Below are 16,595 nucleotides of genomic sequence, written 5' to 3' on the forward strand. Positions count from 1 at the left end.
CTATCTGCTCCTTTCTTACCTTTTTACTGTTAATATATTGGTAGAATTTTTTAGGGTTTTTTTTACTATCTGCGGCGATATGCTTTTCGCATTCTATTTTAGCTTCCCGGATTACTAGTTTGCATTTTTTGTTACATTCCTTGTATTTAAGGAACGCCGATGCCGTCCCTTCCATCTTATATTTTATAAATGCCATTCTCTTTGCCTTAACATGTAGTTTTCCAGTTTTATTTAGCCATATAGGTTTAGTCTTTGATCTTTTGTTTTTGTTACCCAATAGTATACACTTTGAAATGGCAATATGTAATGTGTTCCTGAAACAGTCCCACATTTGGTCTGAGTTTAGGTTGTGAAATGAGTTATCCCATTTTATTTCCCCCACTAGTTTGCGCAACTTATCGAAATTTGCCCTTCTGAATTTAAGGGTTTTTGTCCGTCCCGCCCTCTTTCCTTTCCTGTATTTAATATTGAAAGTAATCACATTGTGATCACTACTACCCAGTGTCTCCCCAATTACAATATCCTCGATTAATTCCCCATTATTAGTAATTATTAAATCTAGGATGGCATGTTTCCTAGTTGGAACCTCCACCATCTGTTCCAAGAAATTGTCTCGCCACAAGTTCAGAAATCGGCCCGCCTTTGTCGATCCTGAGGTACCATTAGCCCAATTGATGTCCGGGTAATTGAAGTCGCCCATCACGACTACATTGCCCTCCCTCCCAGAATTCAGTGGGTGATAAGAACTGCAGTTGACATTGGTAAGTGGCATAGCAGAACTGTAAGCTTGCTAAATCATGACAAAGGGAGTTCCAGAGAAATGCATGCAGCCCAAAAGATATCCTACAACAGAGAGTGAGAAGAACAAAGATCTATTAGGGTGTTTACCTATGAAAACAAATAAATATTGATTGCTGTACACAGTTAGCCATATCTCTCTTACAGTGTTCTGTTATATATAAACTGTATATCTTTAATGTGAGTAGAGTGGTTTATGCAATATTTTACTGCTGTGAAGTTTCTTAGAGCTGTTATGTTCTGGTGAAAGCTTGTTCATCCTGATATATTTGATATTTGGTTCAATAACCCAGTTACATCTGTTCTTAGCTTCAGGTAGATCTGAGATTTAACATATCTGGGGAACCATGGCTTGTTCTAATGAATATAAAGTAAAATCACTGCAGTCTCTTGGGTCGGCCTGGAAACAGCGCAAACATAGAATAAATTCTATGTTTGAGTAGTGCTGGTAAACTTACATACACAAAGTAAAGTAATTCATACGTGTTACAAAATATTAGGTTTAAAAATAAAAACATATACAGTATGTATATGGCTTCCAGACCCGAATGACATTTGGGAGCTCCTGCATGCAATTCGGAATTTCGGAACTCGAATTTCATTCGGGTCTGGGAGCCATATACATATATCACTATAGCTGGGGCTCCCAGACCCAAATGGAATTTGGGAGCCCCCGAGTGCAGTTCACAAATGCGGATCCTAAATGCCATTCGAGTCTAGGAGCCTCATCTTTAGTATTATATGTATATACTGAACACAAATTTGTTACAGCAACATGGGAGCCATATAGTATATGGCTCCCATGTTGCTGTAACAACAATTTTTGTTCAGACCCATTCGGATGCATTAAATTGAAAAACACATCTGATTGGCCAGAAAAGTCACATGTCCAATTCAGTTTACTTTTTAAAACAAAATTCGGACAGAATTCGAAATTCGGAAACATAAATTCAGATTCGGGCACATTCGGATGCATTGGAATTTGGAAATTTAGAGGTGTCCAAATTTCGGAACATTTGTCAGAATTTTTGTTCGGAATGAAACAAATAGCACATGTCTAATGGACAACACAACACTGATTAAGTAATCCTTAAGCCCTTAATTTCTGTTAACATGTTCCCTATGTTAGATTGGCACAACTCTGCAAAGCAAAAGCCCTAATTGGCTGAATGCACTCACCATCCTCTATCAGTGCAAGTGCTATTGTGCAAAATAGAATATATAAAGAAAGGTTTTTCTACTTATACTAATTATGTTCAAAAATGCACTTAATTATTTGAAATGAACAAATTAATGTTGTTTCTTTTTTATTTTTAGATCTGCCTAGAGTTCATCTTTATTTTAGAAAAAAACTCTAAAGTGTAATTCTTGGCTCTTATACTAGTAGTATGAAGCCAGATTGACACATTTTCCAAGTGCATAATATTGTGTTAGAAGATATAATTGCTAGAGCACTGTCATAATGCCTTTTTGTTCTGCCATCTGGCAGGCAACGACTTGCTAAAACTTGATGACTCAACTTAAATTAAACCAAATAATATCTTCATAGGATAAATATATACCTGTCTAACGTCAAGAACCTGTGAATCGGCCACTGCCTCAGTCACAAACTATAACAAATTGAATTTTGTGTGCACTTCTACATATGGACACTTCAAGTTTTTATGAGAGTAAATTATTAATTCTTTGAGTTCTCCAGTTACTTAAAAGGGGGACTAAAAGGGAAAATATAAAGTTGAAGAAAGTAAGTCATTTAGAGTAGACTGAACAATTTTCACTGGTTTTATATTAATTATTACTGTTAATGACGCACAGTTGGGTGGTAGGCTTCCAAGCCCAAATGCTGCGGCTAAAGACATTATCACACTAGCAATCTAGCAATGGGATCACTAAAATGGACAGGGAAAACACTTACCTGCTTGTATGTATTGCATCCTTGTTGCACAAGAACCAGGCCAGCTTTCCCCCATGGCTGAAATAAACACCATAATCTTGGAGGCCTTCTGGGTCTGCCTGATTCACATACCCAGGTACTAGTTCCGAAGGGGGAGTAGTACCTCCACTTAGAACCACCTGCACAGTCCATAACATGTTTTGCAGTTCCCCCCTCCTCCCATACACTTACAGAGACTTGATAGAGCACATGACATCCATAATACAGTCTAGGGATGCAACTATACTGACAGGGCTAGATTTACCCTCTCTGCTGCCCCAATGCCAGATTCCTCAATGCACCCCCCTGTATGCAGGCTGCATACATGTGCTCTCGACAACATCGCCGAGATCACTTGAACAAAACAAGCCGGGGCTTTCCCGCTGTACATTTAGCTCTGCTTGCCCAAAGCAGGGCTAAACCTAGAAAACTGTATGTCCTGGCCATCGGGAAATAGGAATTTCACACCCCTGCTGCCCCACTACTTCCTGCTGCCCCAAGGCCAGGCCTCGGTTGGCCTTGAAGGAAATCCAGCCATGGATACCGATACTGGTATCGGTGGTGATACTGAGCATTTGGATGAGTACTCGTACTCGGCCAAATGCTCCAATACTTAGCACAATACCAAAACTTCCAGTGCAGTGAGGGAGCATGGATACTTCTTGCCACTCAATCAGGACCCACTGCCCAGCTTCCTGATTGGCTAGGGGTCTGGCTTGATGCTGCCAAGTAACACTGCGAGACCTGCCTCCTGGCTTTCTTAATGCAAAGCAGTGAAAATACTCACCTTACCCCATGCATGCAAATACTCACCTTACCCCCTCAATGGCAGGATGGTTGAGTGGTGAGTTGGCCCCAGAAACAGGATCCCCAGTGTGTCCATGCCCTAACTCCTCCTGCAGGCTGGCTCTGTGTAGAATCCTCCAGCTGAATTGTTTGGAAGCTTAAAGGTACACTCCACTTAAAAAAAACAAATAAATAATGAAATATTTGTAAATAAAATAATATAGCATATACTGTATATTTGCTTCACAAGCCATTTTATAATTTAATGATATTAAACATTACATTCCTACTTAAAACTGCATACATTGTAGTTTTCTAACACTGTCAAAACAATTCAATGCAATATAGTGAACTGGAGTTGTTCTGTACACAGTTGGTGTACAGACTGCTTATCACACCCCCAGATGCCCCCCCCCTTCAAATAAAATACTTCCTGCTTCTGTGATTCACTTACTGAAATTCCCAAAGGTGTGCACGAAGATGCAAATATACAGACTCCCCCCCCCTTCAAAAAAAATACTTCCTGCTTCTGTGATTCACTTACTGAAATTCCCAAAGGTGTGCACGAAGATGCAAATATAATGGTATGCATCCTTTGCAATAGGAATTTAATGTTTGCTGAGGTATTCCCTAAGGGTTAACACTGCTAAAGGGATGCCGACACTGCAACTTTCCTCATTACAACACAGCAAGTCCCCCAGCTGATTATATAGTATTTGAGGTTGAATAAAGACATTAGTCCATCAAGTCCAACCTATTAGGAATATAATGAACGTTCAGGAATTAGTATGCAAAGGACATTCTGAAACAAAGAGTTAGGAATCTGCAACAAGGTTTGGTAAAATCCTTGCAATGTACATTGATCACCCAGAGAGAATTGATTTTTTTCTCAACAAAAGAGGAGTTACCCTTAACTTAGGAATCAAAATCTCAGCAAGAGCCTTTTGACACTCAAGTTTCCTGTTGAATAACATATATTCATTAGGGAAGAACAAGAACACTTGATGCAAGTGTCATCGTCAATATCAGTAAATTGACTCTCTCTAATGCATTTGTACTTTATTCTCCTCTTATTGGTTACCCCTTTTGAACCTCTTTGAAGTTTGTTAAGTCAGATATTTAACCACATTGAACAGATAACTTTTTATTCTATAACTGAAATAGATCCGTGTGTTAGTTTGCAAAAAGTGAATCTGAGAGTGTTTTGATGCATACTAATGAGGAGCCCTATTATACAGTGTGCTGTGCATTAGAGTTTCACAGTTACTTCAATATAAAATATGCATTCTGCCTCGGATGACTACTAGACAACTCTGTTTCTCATTTGGACAAAAAAAGACTCCTTTTCACATGCTAAAAGTGTTATCTGGATTTTGACCTCCAGTAATTTCAAGACATTCGGCTTCAACAATCACACTGTGCTTTAATAAAAATGCTAAACTTGAATTCAAGAACTGTTTTGAAAGTAGTTTGCGCTTGTTAAAACATAGTTTTATGTGTTCGGGGGGAGACCTAAATAATGAAGTACATCATTTAATAGTTCAAGACTGCTATCGGTAGACAAATATTACAGGATCTGAAAACTTGCTTGAATGCAAAGGATGTGTGTTGCCCATAGCAAACAATCAGTTCATTTCCTTTGTAGTGCAATTGGTTCTAGAATAAATAGACCTGAAATCTAGCTGTGTTTGGCAATAGAAAATACTTTCCTCAAAAGTGAAAGACAAATTCCATTCCTTTTTTTTATATAAAGTAGAAAAGGGTTACAACCTTTGTTTTGTTTTTTGTGTGTTTTCAAACCCTTCTGGGTCCCACTGATCAGAAATCTTCCCCTACTTCCTGTTGAGTCTCCAGGCTAACAGGGAAATCTTAAAAATGCATTCAAATACCTTAACTATTAACAACAATGTATCTTCTTTGTGCATCACTCGGTTGCAGATCCTCCAATTATCTCTGAATTGGTGCTGACACTGTCCTTCCTTCTGGAGGGGGGCTACTTTTTACCCCATGGTCCCTGTGTGTGTTGTAAAGTAGTCACCACTCCATGCACACTCCCGTAATGGACTACAAGCTCAATACAATCTAGTAAACTAAACATGAGATTGTAGTCCATCCCAAGAGCAAGCTTGGAGCGGTGACTACTTTACAACACACACAGGGACCATGGGGAACAAAAGTAGCCACCCTCCAGAAGGAAGGACAGTGTCAGCACCAATTCAGAGATGATTTGATGATCTACAACCGAGTGATACACAACTAAGATACTTTGTTGTATCTTAAGCCTCCATTTTTTTGCATATATCTACTGCTAGCAAGCAGTAGATATATGCAAAAAGTAAAAAAAAAAACGCTTTAACAGTGGTTTAAACTTACCCCGTCTTCGCCGCGCGCTCCCGTCAGAAAATGCGAAACTGCTTGGGTGGCCGCAAAGAATCTTGGGGCGGGCGCATGTGCAGTTAGGATTTTCGACGAGGAGAGACACAAGGTAAGTCTATGGACGCGTGCACCCGCATGCAGACACCGTGGGACAGAAAGTACCAGCAAGGACAGAGGAGTCAGCGCTGGATCGGAGAGCCGTTGCACCACTGGAGGGACAGATGAAAACATCAGGAAAGAAGAAGATCGGATTAAGAGACATCATTTAAGGTTCTAACATTAACATTGGGGGGAGGGAAAAAAATTGACTTTAAAGTCACTATAAGGTACTTTATGCATTTTTAAGATTTAACTCTTGAGTTTAGCGTCACTTTAAAGCTGTCATTGATATGATGAAAGTACATGCATAAGGCACCAAATCTTCTATAATTAATAATGTCCAAAAGTCCAAAGTTGAAATGCTTCGGTGAGTCTGCTCCCATGTGACAGAAGCACTCCAGAGGGTTCTTGCAAAAGGTCCAGATGTGTAAAATAAAGCAATTGCACCACACCAATGATAGAGTCCAGAAGAACATTTTTTTTAATGATCAATAATACAAATGAGAAAATGTGTTTTGGGGGCTCACATACTCCCCCTTATAAGGAGGAAACCTGTAAGTAAAAACTAAAATTGCAGCAGAGAAAGTTCAGGGCTCCTGTCCTGCCAAAGTGTTGTACTTGGTAGCAGAGCTGTGTAAACCTCAGGAATGAATGGCAGGTAAAACAGCTCTTTTATATATATTTCTTTGGTGTGTTTAGCTGTTAGTCACATTCAACTGGCCTACTACTAGCATTCAACTGGCCTACTACTAGCTGTACCATGACCTGGATAAATAACAGCCTCCATAGACTGCCAGAATTTCAGGTTGAATAAGTAAGCACCTTCATTTTGATACTAGGGATATATTTTTCCAAGAGAGCACAATTTGAAGAATTACTTTTAGCAAATGTTTCTGTACGTCCCAGTTCTATAGATTTCTAAGAAGCTCCCTGTGTGTCATAGCGAAATAAAAGGAAACTGGTGTATGGTGAGATTGTAAAGCTTAATACCTAATTCCTACAATCAATACCCCCAGCTCCTAATTTACAAACAAGACAAATAATGTTGGAACAAAAAGGAGGGTAACAGTGTTTTAACAGAGAGAACACTGTAAAAGAAGGTTATTAAATTGACCGAGACCTATAGTTTTATAAAAATATAAACTTTATTGATTACAAGATAATATATTCGGTGTCTGTTAGCTCACTTCTCAAATTACTAATAAAAGAACAACGTTGTTCATGACACTCATACTCCCATTCATTCATACAAACTAAGCGTTCCCACAAACTTGGCAGTGTTTGATTTCTTGAGAGTTTCCTAAAAAAGGAATTTTCTTAATTTTACACCTGTTTCTACTCCATAATTATGTTCCTGCTTAACGATGATGTAAGAGGTGGACGTCGGAGAGGAAGATCTATATTTTCTGATTTACTTCCAAATATAACTCTAGTCAGTCTACGTATTCTTTACCCCGATAATGTGGTTGATATGGGATACTTATTGGTTTCAGTTAAAAAGGAAGTCTCTTCGTTTCATTGTGGTTCTTTAAGACCATATCATCCACTGGAGTGTTTTGTGTATATATTGGTCTTAATATAACAACAACACCTCTTATTCATTCATGCCTGAAGAATCTCCAAATTTTTCATCATATATGGTTCCTCCTGGTGTACAGTGAATTGCGCTGCGCTGGTGACAGTACCGTTAAAACCGAAAAAGAAGCCACGGATTTAAAAAGACAAGAGGGGTAAGAGACGACGAAAAGTGAGTACGGTAGACAATTATATAATAATAACTGGTCCCGCACTAGTCTCCCCCTTAAATTCACTGTACACCAGGAGGAACCATATATGATGAAAAATTTGGAGATTCTTCAGGCATGAATGAATAAGAGGTGTTGTTGTTATATTAAGACCAATATATACACAAAACACTCCAGTGGATGATATGGTCTTAAAGAACCACAATGAAACGAAGAGACTTCCTTTTTAACTGAAACCAATAAGTATCCCATATCAACCACATTATCGGGGTAAAGAATACGTAGACTGACTAGAGTTATATTTGGAAGTAAATCAGAAAATATAGATCTTCCTCTCCGACGTCCACCTCTTACATCATCGTTAAGCAGGAACATAATTATGGAGTAGAAACAGGTGTAAAATTAAGAAAATTCCTTTTTTAGGAAACTCTCAAGAAATCAAACACTGCCAAGTTTGTGGGAACGCTTAGTTTGTATGAATGAATGGGAGTATGAGTGTCATGAACAACGTTGTTCTTTTATTAGTAATTTGAGAAGTGAGCTAACAGACACCGAATATATTATCTTGTAATCAATAAAGTTTATATTTTTATAAAACTATAGGTCTCGGTCAATTTAATAACCTTCTTTTACAGTGTTCTCTCTGTTAAAACACTGTTACCCTCCTTTTTGTTCTGACTACTTTTGGTTATATGACCTTGATGACCTATTCAAATGATTAATTAAACATTAAAGGGGATATTCAAGGTATATCAGAACTCCAGGGAACAACCTTTTTTTCCGATTAAGACAAATAATATTGCCTACACTTCAAAGAATGTTTTCCTGTACACATAGTAGATTAATTAGTTAGCAAATCCTTAAACATTACTTATGCCAATGGCCTAATAGTCTTTTTCATGCAAATTGTGTTCAATTGCAGTTCACATTGCTGTAAGCGTATTTAAAGAGAGCCTGTCTAACAGACCGTGTGTGAGCTAAAAAAAATTATTCCAAAGATTCGTAGTTTCAAGAGATGTCAATGAGCCACTTTCTGGCAACTGGAGAGAGTTTTAAAGTAATATTAAACTCTTACAGGGTTATTCACAAAAGGGTGAAGAGTTTGTAGAAGGCAGGAGAAGATAACAATCTAGCCCAAAATAGCTGATTTGGAAAAAGTCTCCAATCCAGCTCACTTTCCAGTTCAGCTATGCTGTCCTATATTGTTCACTTCTCCTCCCTTCTCCAAACTCTTCACCCCTTAGTGAATAGCCCTGTTAATCTTTTTATCAATAATTAATCCGGATCAAACAAATATACATTGCCCTGCAAAGAGTTTGTTTAAATTTTACACCCATCATGTTTCCAAGAACTCTCTCTGCTCGGCTTCCCTGAACTACCTGATCACAATGGACAGAGCAGTCTCTGGGAGCTGTTCATCTACTAACATAAAAAAGAGGGCAAGGAGAATTGCATTTGTGGACACGCACACACAGCGTACTGGCTCACACAAGGGTGGCTCCATAGGACCCTGCAAGGGAAAGGAGCCACCCTCAAACTTCTAAATATGTGAGAGATTGCACATGCCACATTATAGAGATTAACCATCATTTCCTATTCTGACAGGAAGTGAGGGAAAAGCTCCATAGGGGAGAAGGATGTCCTATGGGGAATTAATTGAGTGTGAAGCCATCACTTGGCTTTGCAATGGCAGCAGCATTTGGGAGGAACTGGGAATTCTAGGGCATCCTACCACTGTAGTAACCAAACCTTTTAGGAAACCAACTTGAGATACAGCCAGATGTCAGCAGCTTTGCAAATATCACGGTGGTTTAGTGGTTAGCACTTATGCCTTCCAGCACTTGGGTCCCTGGTACAATCCAGGTCAGGACTCTATTAGCACAAAGTTTGTATGTTCTCCCTGAGCATGGGTTTCCTCTGGGTACTCTTGGTTTTTTTCTCACACTCTGAAGACATGCTGGAAGGTTAATTGGTTCCTGTCTAAATCGGTGCTAGTGTATGTATGAGATAAGGACTGTAGACTGTAAGCTCCTCGAGGGCAGGGGCTGATGTGAATGTGCAATTATGTAAAGCTCTGTGTAAATTGACGTAGCTATATAAATACCTGTAATAAATAAATACATTTTGTTAGGGAAGAACAAGACTCCCAAAAAATTACAGTGGATCTTTCACTTTACAAGTCTGCCTGATTGAATCCCTGATCTCTGAGAGGTAATACCTGGAAGTTCTGCACTTACATATTCCTTAACATTCACTTAATTTAAATGTTTTTCTTATCCTAGTTAGGCCTACTATCAAAAGGCAACATTTTTTATAAATTGTGGTTCCTTTTCAGCATGTGTGATCATTTTACTCCCAATCTGTTTTATACTACAGTATTGAATAACACTAAACTGTATTGTGTGCAGGTCATTGTCAGATCAGGACCAGGAACATTCCTAAGCATGGCGATCTATGATAACTATATATTTTGGTCGGACTGGGTAAGAAGAGCCATACTGCGATCCAACAAGTACACAGGAGGGGAGACCAAGGTTCTACGCTCTGACATCCCTCATCAGCCAATGGGGATTATTGCAGTAGCTAATGACACCAACAGTTGTAAGTGAAAAGATTATTATTTCTTCTTGCTTGTATAATATGTTTAAAGTCATTGAACAAAACACTTTCTTTGAGAATCTTGTTGATCTCCAAATGATGTTCCTCTATCGGACTTGCTACAGCTTCTTAACCATAAGTTTTTTTATTGAAAAATTGCACATGTACATTAAAGCATCACTGGTATCAAAACTTGAGTGTGGCATTTTTCAACATAACATTTTTCAGGAGTACAAACATTACATGAAGTCTAGAACGGAGTAAAAGACATACTGGGGGGAAGGGGCATCACCAGTCCGGTATGTAACGATTCATGAAGAACAACATAATGGTTGTGCACAATACTATGGCTAAGGGTGCTGCTCTTCTAGGCAATAAGTACAATATTAGATAAGCAGACCGTTGTTGAAATTGGGAGCCATCCTGGGCTCGTACTATCGTGGACTTGCTACAGCTTCTAATGTACATTGTGAGAAGCTCACAGTGTGCAGTGCAATCAGAGTAAGCAGTTTTATTCCAGAATAGGAGCCGGTACAACCGTGCAAGACTGAAGAGAAGGCCAAGTCCAGCTTTAATGTATAACCTTATGCAAACAATTTATTTTTCTCTTTTAAATAGAGTAGGGAAGGAGTGGAAACTTTATTGAGTTTTACTATTTTTTATTTCTTCATAGAGAAGATAATATATAGATATAGATCTATCTATAGATATAGATCGATCTATATCTATAGATAGATCTATATCTATATATAGATATAGATATAGATATATATACACACCTGGTGATGAGGGAGCATGGAGCCGGCTTTATGGCCAATCAGGAAGCATGCCGCTGTGTAATGACTTGTTGCCCAGCTTCCCGATTGACCAGCTTTGACCAATCAAGAAGTCGGGCAACGAGTCATTACACAGCGGCATGCTTCCTGATTGGCCATAAAGCCGGCTCCATGCTTCCTCGTTGCTTGGTGATGAGGGAGCATGGAGACGGCTTCCATGCTAATCGGGAAGCCGGGTGGCGAGTCTTTACATTCCGCCCGGCTTCCTTAATGGAACTTCTGGTATTGGTATTTGGTATCGCCCAGTATCGTCAAAAAAATCAGTACTCGATACCGAAAAAATGGTATCTAATATGGTAAATAAGTTGCGCTTGATCTAAGTGAATGTGGATTCCAGAGTAAAGAATAAATCACAAAAAACACATGAACATCTATATAAATACCGGAATCTTCTATCTAATTGTGTGATCGATATGTGAATAATAAAACAATCAATATGAACCAATCTCCTTCTCTCAGTGATATTTAGAGGAATAGTCCGTTCATTTCCCTGGTAGATATCTTCCAAAAGGGAAATGAACGGACTATTCCTCTAAATATCACTGAGAGAAGGAGACTAACCGTTTGTATCCCGTCTCATATAAACTGCAAAAACCTTAGAAATTGACTACTTGCTATATTGCTGAGATTATTCCACTTGATTTTGTGCCTGTTTGTTATATTGTTGGGATTGTTTTAAATATTTAACCCCGTGTATACATCTGAGAGGGGAATTAGAACTTATATTTTATTTCACTTAATTTGTGTTTAATCACTGCCTATTTTTGGTCACTGAGACAGTAATAAGTGTGTGCATATTAGTATTATTAGGAAGATTATATTTTCACGATTAGGTATTGAAACCACTACCGTTGTTTACCAGATTAAGTTCACACATGCAAGAGTGTTGGACCCACGGGTTATTTATATAAGGATTGCAACTAGGTTGCTTTATTTGTTTTTTGTTTAGTTTGTTTGTCACAGAGGACTCTGAGCTACACTAAGTGAGCTCGGCGCTTCTGTCACACATATATTTATTGATACACTGTGGGGTGTATGAATACATGTTTCACGTATCACATGCCGCAATAAGAATTTCGGGCATTTATACACTGATTATGGCTCTCTCTTGAAACTAAGAGATTGGTTCATATTGATTGCTTGATTATTCACGTATCGATCACACAATTAGATAGAAGATGCCGGTATTTATATAGATGTTCATGTGTTTTTTGTGATTTATTCTTTACTCTGGAATCCACATTCACTTAGATCAAGCACAACTTTTTTACCATATTAGATACCTTCTTCACACAAAGTTGCTGCTGGTCCTATAAGCTATTTAGAATCCATTCCTAGCGCAGTGAGCCTTGGAACCAATTTTCGAAAAAATGGTATTTGTGCATCCCTAATATCTATCTATCTATCTATCTATCTATCTATCTATCTAATCCTTAACGTAGGTCTATTCTTTCAAAGAAATAGATGCGTCAGCTCCTGTATTATGTATTTAGTCTGGAGAATGCTGAGTGCCTTAGTTGTGTCATCCTGCTAAGAAACACATAAAGAATTTTTACTTGCCAAGCTTCCGAGATTACTTCCAAAATTCAACAAATGTGTTCCTCACCTTGTTTTCCTGGCTGGCAATGAGGCATAAACTCAGACATTCTGTGAAAATATATCCTGTTCAATTCATGCAAAATAAATGTAAAACTTCTGCTAGAGTTATACAGGAACACTTTGCAATGTACTTGAAAATTGTCAAAATGAAACTCTGGCAGATGTTTAAAGATTTAGAGTTTGGTGTGATATCTACATACAATAAAACAAATGCTGCTATATGATTCGTAACCGATTTTTACATTTAAATGGGATTTTCCTTATAGGAAGATACCAGTGTGAGAAGGGTCTGGTGGAAGAAAACTTACCTGCTTTATACCACAAACAGGTTTTGGAGCACTTAGGCAGAATTGAGATTCTGCCCCATGGTTGCCAGCGATTTCGAAATGCTTTTCAAATTCTAGGCTCAAAATATCCCAGTGCTGTCTGCCAGAGGGCCATGTAAAGCATTTCCAGGACAGAGGTTCTGATGGCCGTCAGCAGCTTAAAGTGCAACTGTGGCCAGGGCATTGGAGATTTGAATATTTATACATTCTTAATAGATAGCAAATGAGCTGAAAACAAGCTGTCATTGACCTCTGTTGCTGCAGGCACAGTGGAGTAACTCATCCTCAAAGTTTACGGCATATACACTTTCGCTTTCTTTGCTCATTCTGCTCTGCCCCTGGTGGTGGCTTGGTAGCTTTCCAGCCTTTTGATTTCTAATGCAAGTATACAGCAGGTACACATGAAGACGGGAGAGAACCAAGACCCAACTTGAACAACCTTAGTGCTTCTCTTGACAAGTTTAGGAAAAATTAATCCACAGTGGTTACAGCAACACAGGTCAGTGAGGGTTTGTCTTAAAGCTGAACTCTAGGCTAATATAGGGAAGTATGCATGTGAGATAGGAACCTTAGATTGTAAGCTCCTTGAGAGCAGGTGCTGATGTGAATGTGCACTATGTAAAGCGCTGTTGTTGGCACTCTATAAATATCAGTAATGACTCCTAAAAAAACCTCTAACCTGATAAATAATATCAGGTTAGAGGGTTTTTTAGGAGTCCATGCAGGTTGGAGATTTTTTAAGGACTTACCCATATCAGACTGGAGATTCATTAGGACCCCATGCAGAAGAGCAATCTTTAGATATTAGTTAAAATCTGAGAACCCCATAAGCTAAATTCTGAGTGTAACATCCTCTATAATTCCTTTTTTTTTTCTATTTCTATTTTCCGTACTAGTTTTTATCAGGTTTGCGCCATATTCCTAGCAGACCTGCTAATTATTTTGGTATGCTCATACAGTATGGAGAAATTTATATTTATGCATTTATGATAATATATTCGTATCCACATGTATTATATTTTTGTGGGTTTCAGCATATGAATCATTGTGGTTTCCTCCCTTGAATATGTATTGCTTCAAAAGAACCTACAAATTACTTTATATATATTAATATAAACTATACATTTCAGTTTATATTGGTTTCAGTTCTTCTTCCCTCAATCCCATAATCCATAAGGCTTTTATTTTTCTCATAATATAATTTTAATAATATACATTTTTAATAACTATTTAACATCCTTGCCTGTAATTATTTACTGGTATGCATATGTGCTGGGTTTTGTATTGAATGTCTGGATTTTGTTGTTACACATTGGTTAATTAGCATATGTGTAAGTTTAGACCTTAGTGGGTGTGATCTTTGTAAATATTACAAACCATTTTATGCACTTCAACTATAAAGTACACTTGTTGTGATAGAAAATTGGAAGCTTCCATTGCTGACCTCTCTTTTTAAACCTAGCTTTCTTGCTCTAATGGTGACCCTTAAACAGTTACATAGTAGATAAGGTTGAAAATAGATGCAGATGCATTACGTTCCAGTCTTAAATCATGGCCATGTGTCTTCTTCATGGACCTTAGATTAAAAAATGAATCACAGTTTATATGATCAAATTTGATATATGTACAGGGCAGCCCCCACGTGCCACTGGACGCAGGGCTTAGTGACGCGCTGGACGCAGGGCTTAGTGACGTGCTGGACGCAAAGCTTAGTGACGCGCTGGACACAGGACCCACCTGAGAGTGACCCTGCAGAGCCCACTATACATGCTGCACAGCCCATCTGAGACTGTCAATGGTGGGCTCTGAAGGGGTCTCAGGTGGGCTGGTCAGGGCTGCATCCCTCCCCTCCCTCCTTTCCTTCCTTCCTTCCTTCCTTCCTAGCTCCTCTTACCTGCACACGTGGCCTCATCAGCCACCGGACCGTCCAGAAGTGACGTCACGTCCATAACGTGACGTCACTTCCGGCCAGTCCTACATCAGACGAGCAGTGTTGCTGATGGGGCCCTAGCTTGTCTCAGAGCCGCTGGAGTGGCAATGCTGGGGCCCTGTGCTGCTAGGGCCAGGCCTCCGCCTCCTCGTCCTTCACCGTCAGCCGATAGTCATGTAAGGGACCCAGGCGGGCCCCCCAGGCTGCCCGGACACCTTACATGAGTATCGTCCGTACCCCCCTGATGGCTGCCCTGTATATGTATATCAAATTTGTTGCCGTTTTGACCTGGAAGAAGTAGGCAGATAAGAACTCTTTGAGGGTTATTCACAAAAGGGTGAAAAGTTAGAGAAGGCAGGAGAAGTGAACAATCTAGGCCAAAATAGCTTATTTGGACAAATTCTCCAATTCAGCTCCCTTTCCAGTTCTGCTATGTTATCCTAGTGTGTTCACTTCTCCTTGCCTTCTCCAAACTCTTCACCCTTTTGTGAATAGACCTGTTTGAGTTTTATGTGACTTTCCTGATCTGCATACAGCATGTGTTCCAGGTTTTTGGAACACACATATAGTTATTAAAACTGAGTCAGCATAATAGCCAGGTAATTTCTATGTTTAGATGGACCCAAATGGAGCAGCAAGGAAGCAAAGGATCATTACAGCTAATGTGCAAATCAATGGCCTCACTCACTCTCCTGGCTGATTTGAAACTATGAATGAGACTATTGTGGCCCCTGGGTTGCTAGTTGGGGTTTTAAGAATCCTAAAGAGGTTTTTTTTTATTTACTACAGGTATTTATATGCTAATGCTATGCAGCGCTTTAATTGTACCTTCAGTCCTTCATCAAGGAGTTTGTAATCTAAAGTTCCTATCTCACACGCACACATACTAGGGCCAAATTTGATGAGAGCCAATTAGCCTAGCATGTCTTAAGAGTGTAGAAGGAAATTGGAGTACCCAGAGGAAACCCACACAAGCACAAGGAGTACATGCAAACTGCATGCAGGAGTGCTGAATACATAGGCACTGTGTTGGCCTATCAACCCCTACCTGAAATTCCATTAAAAGTGCTTAGCAAGATACTAGGCATTATACTCTCCAGGAACATACATCTCTTAAACTCTATCTTCTCACCCCAACTGGGAGCCAGGATCACCCTTCACCCTTCTAATACCAATCGACATAGACAAGTGAACTGCTGAAAAGTTTAATCAGTTGTGGTTTGGTTTCATTTTTTCAAAAACTTTATGAACCTCAGAAATTCTGAGTTTTCAAACCTTAAGAATAGAAATCTGAACCTGGCTCTAAAAAAGTCTGTATTTTGCCATCTGAATCTATGAAATTCAGTCCAAATTTAATATCATCTATAATTTGGGATTAACTATCAATCGCACTATGAGATAGATTTCATAAATATTGACCACCCCAAGCCTAAGCACTGCCCCTGGCCACCCATGTCCATTGGAAGTGCCCAATTTGCCCGCTTAGGTGCTTTTTTTAGGACATGGGGCAGGGGCGTAGATAAGGGGGGGGGGATAGGGGGGTTCAAACCCCCCCCAGAGTGTCCTGGC

General features: G+C 39.2%; 1 protein-coding gene across 1 annotated transcript in view; it reads left to right on the top strand.

Annotated features, from left to right (window-relative positions):
* LRP1B (LDL receptor related protein 1B) overlaps positions 1-16,595 on the top strand; it is a 1,026,358-nt gene that overhangs the window by 756,297 nt on the left and 253,466 nt on the right. The window contains exon 45 of the mRNA XM_018554232.1: positions 10,146-10,338. Within this exon, the coding sequence (XP_018409734.1) occupies positions 10,146-10,338 (193 nt within the window). The remainder of the gene's footprint in view (positions 1-10,145; positions 10,339-16,595) is intronic.

This window comes from Nanorana parkeri, unplaced genomic scaffold (assembly GCF_000935625.1).
Source record: "Nanorana parkeri isolate BGI_ZX_2015 unplaced genomic scaffold, ASM93562v1 scaffold148, whole genome shotgun sequence".
In the NCBI taxonomy this organism is placed as follows: Eukaryota; Metazoa; Chordata; class Amphibia; order Anura; family Dicroglossidae; genus Nanorana; species Nanorana parkeri.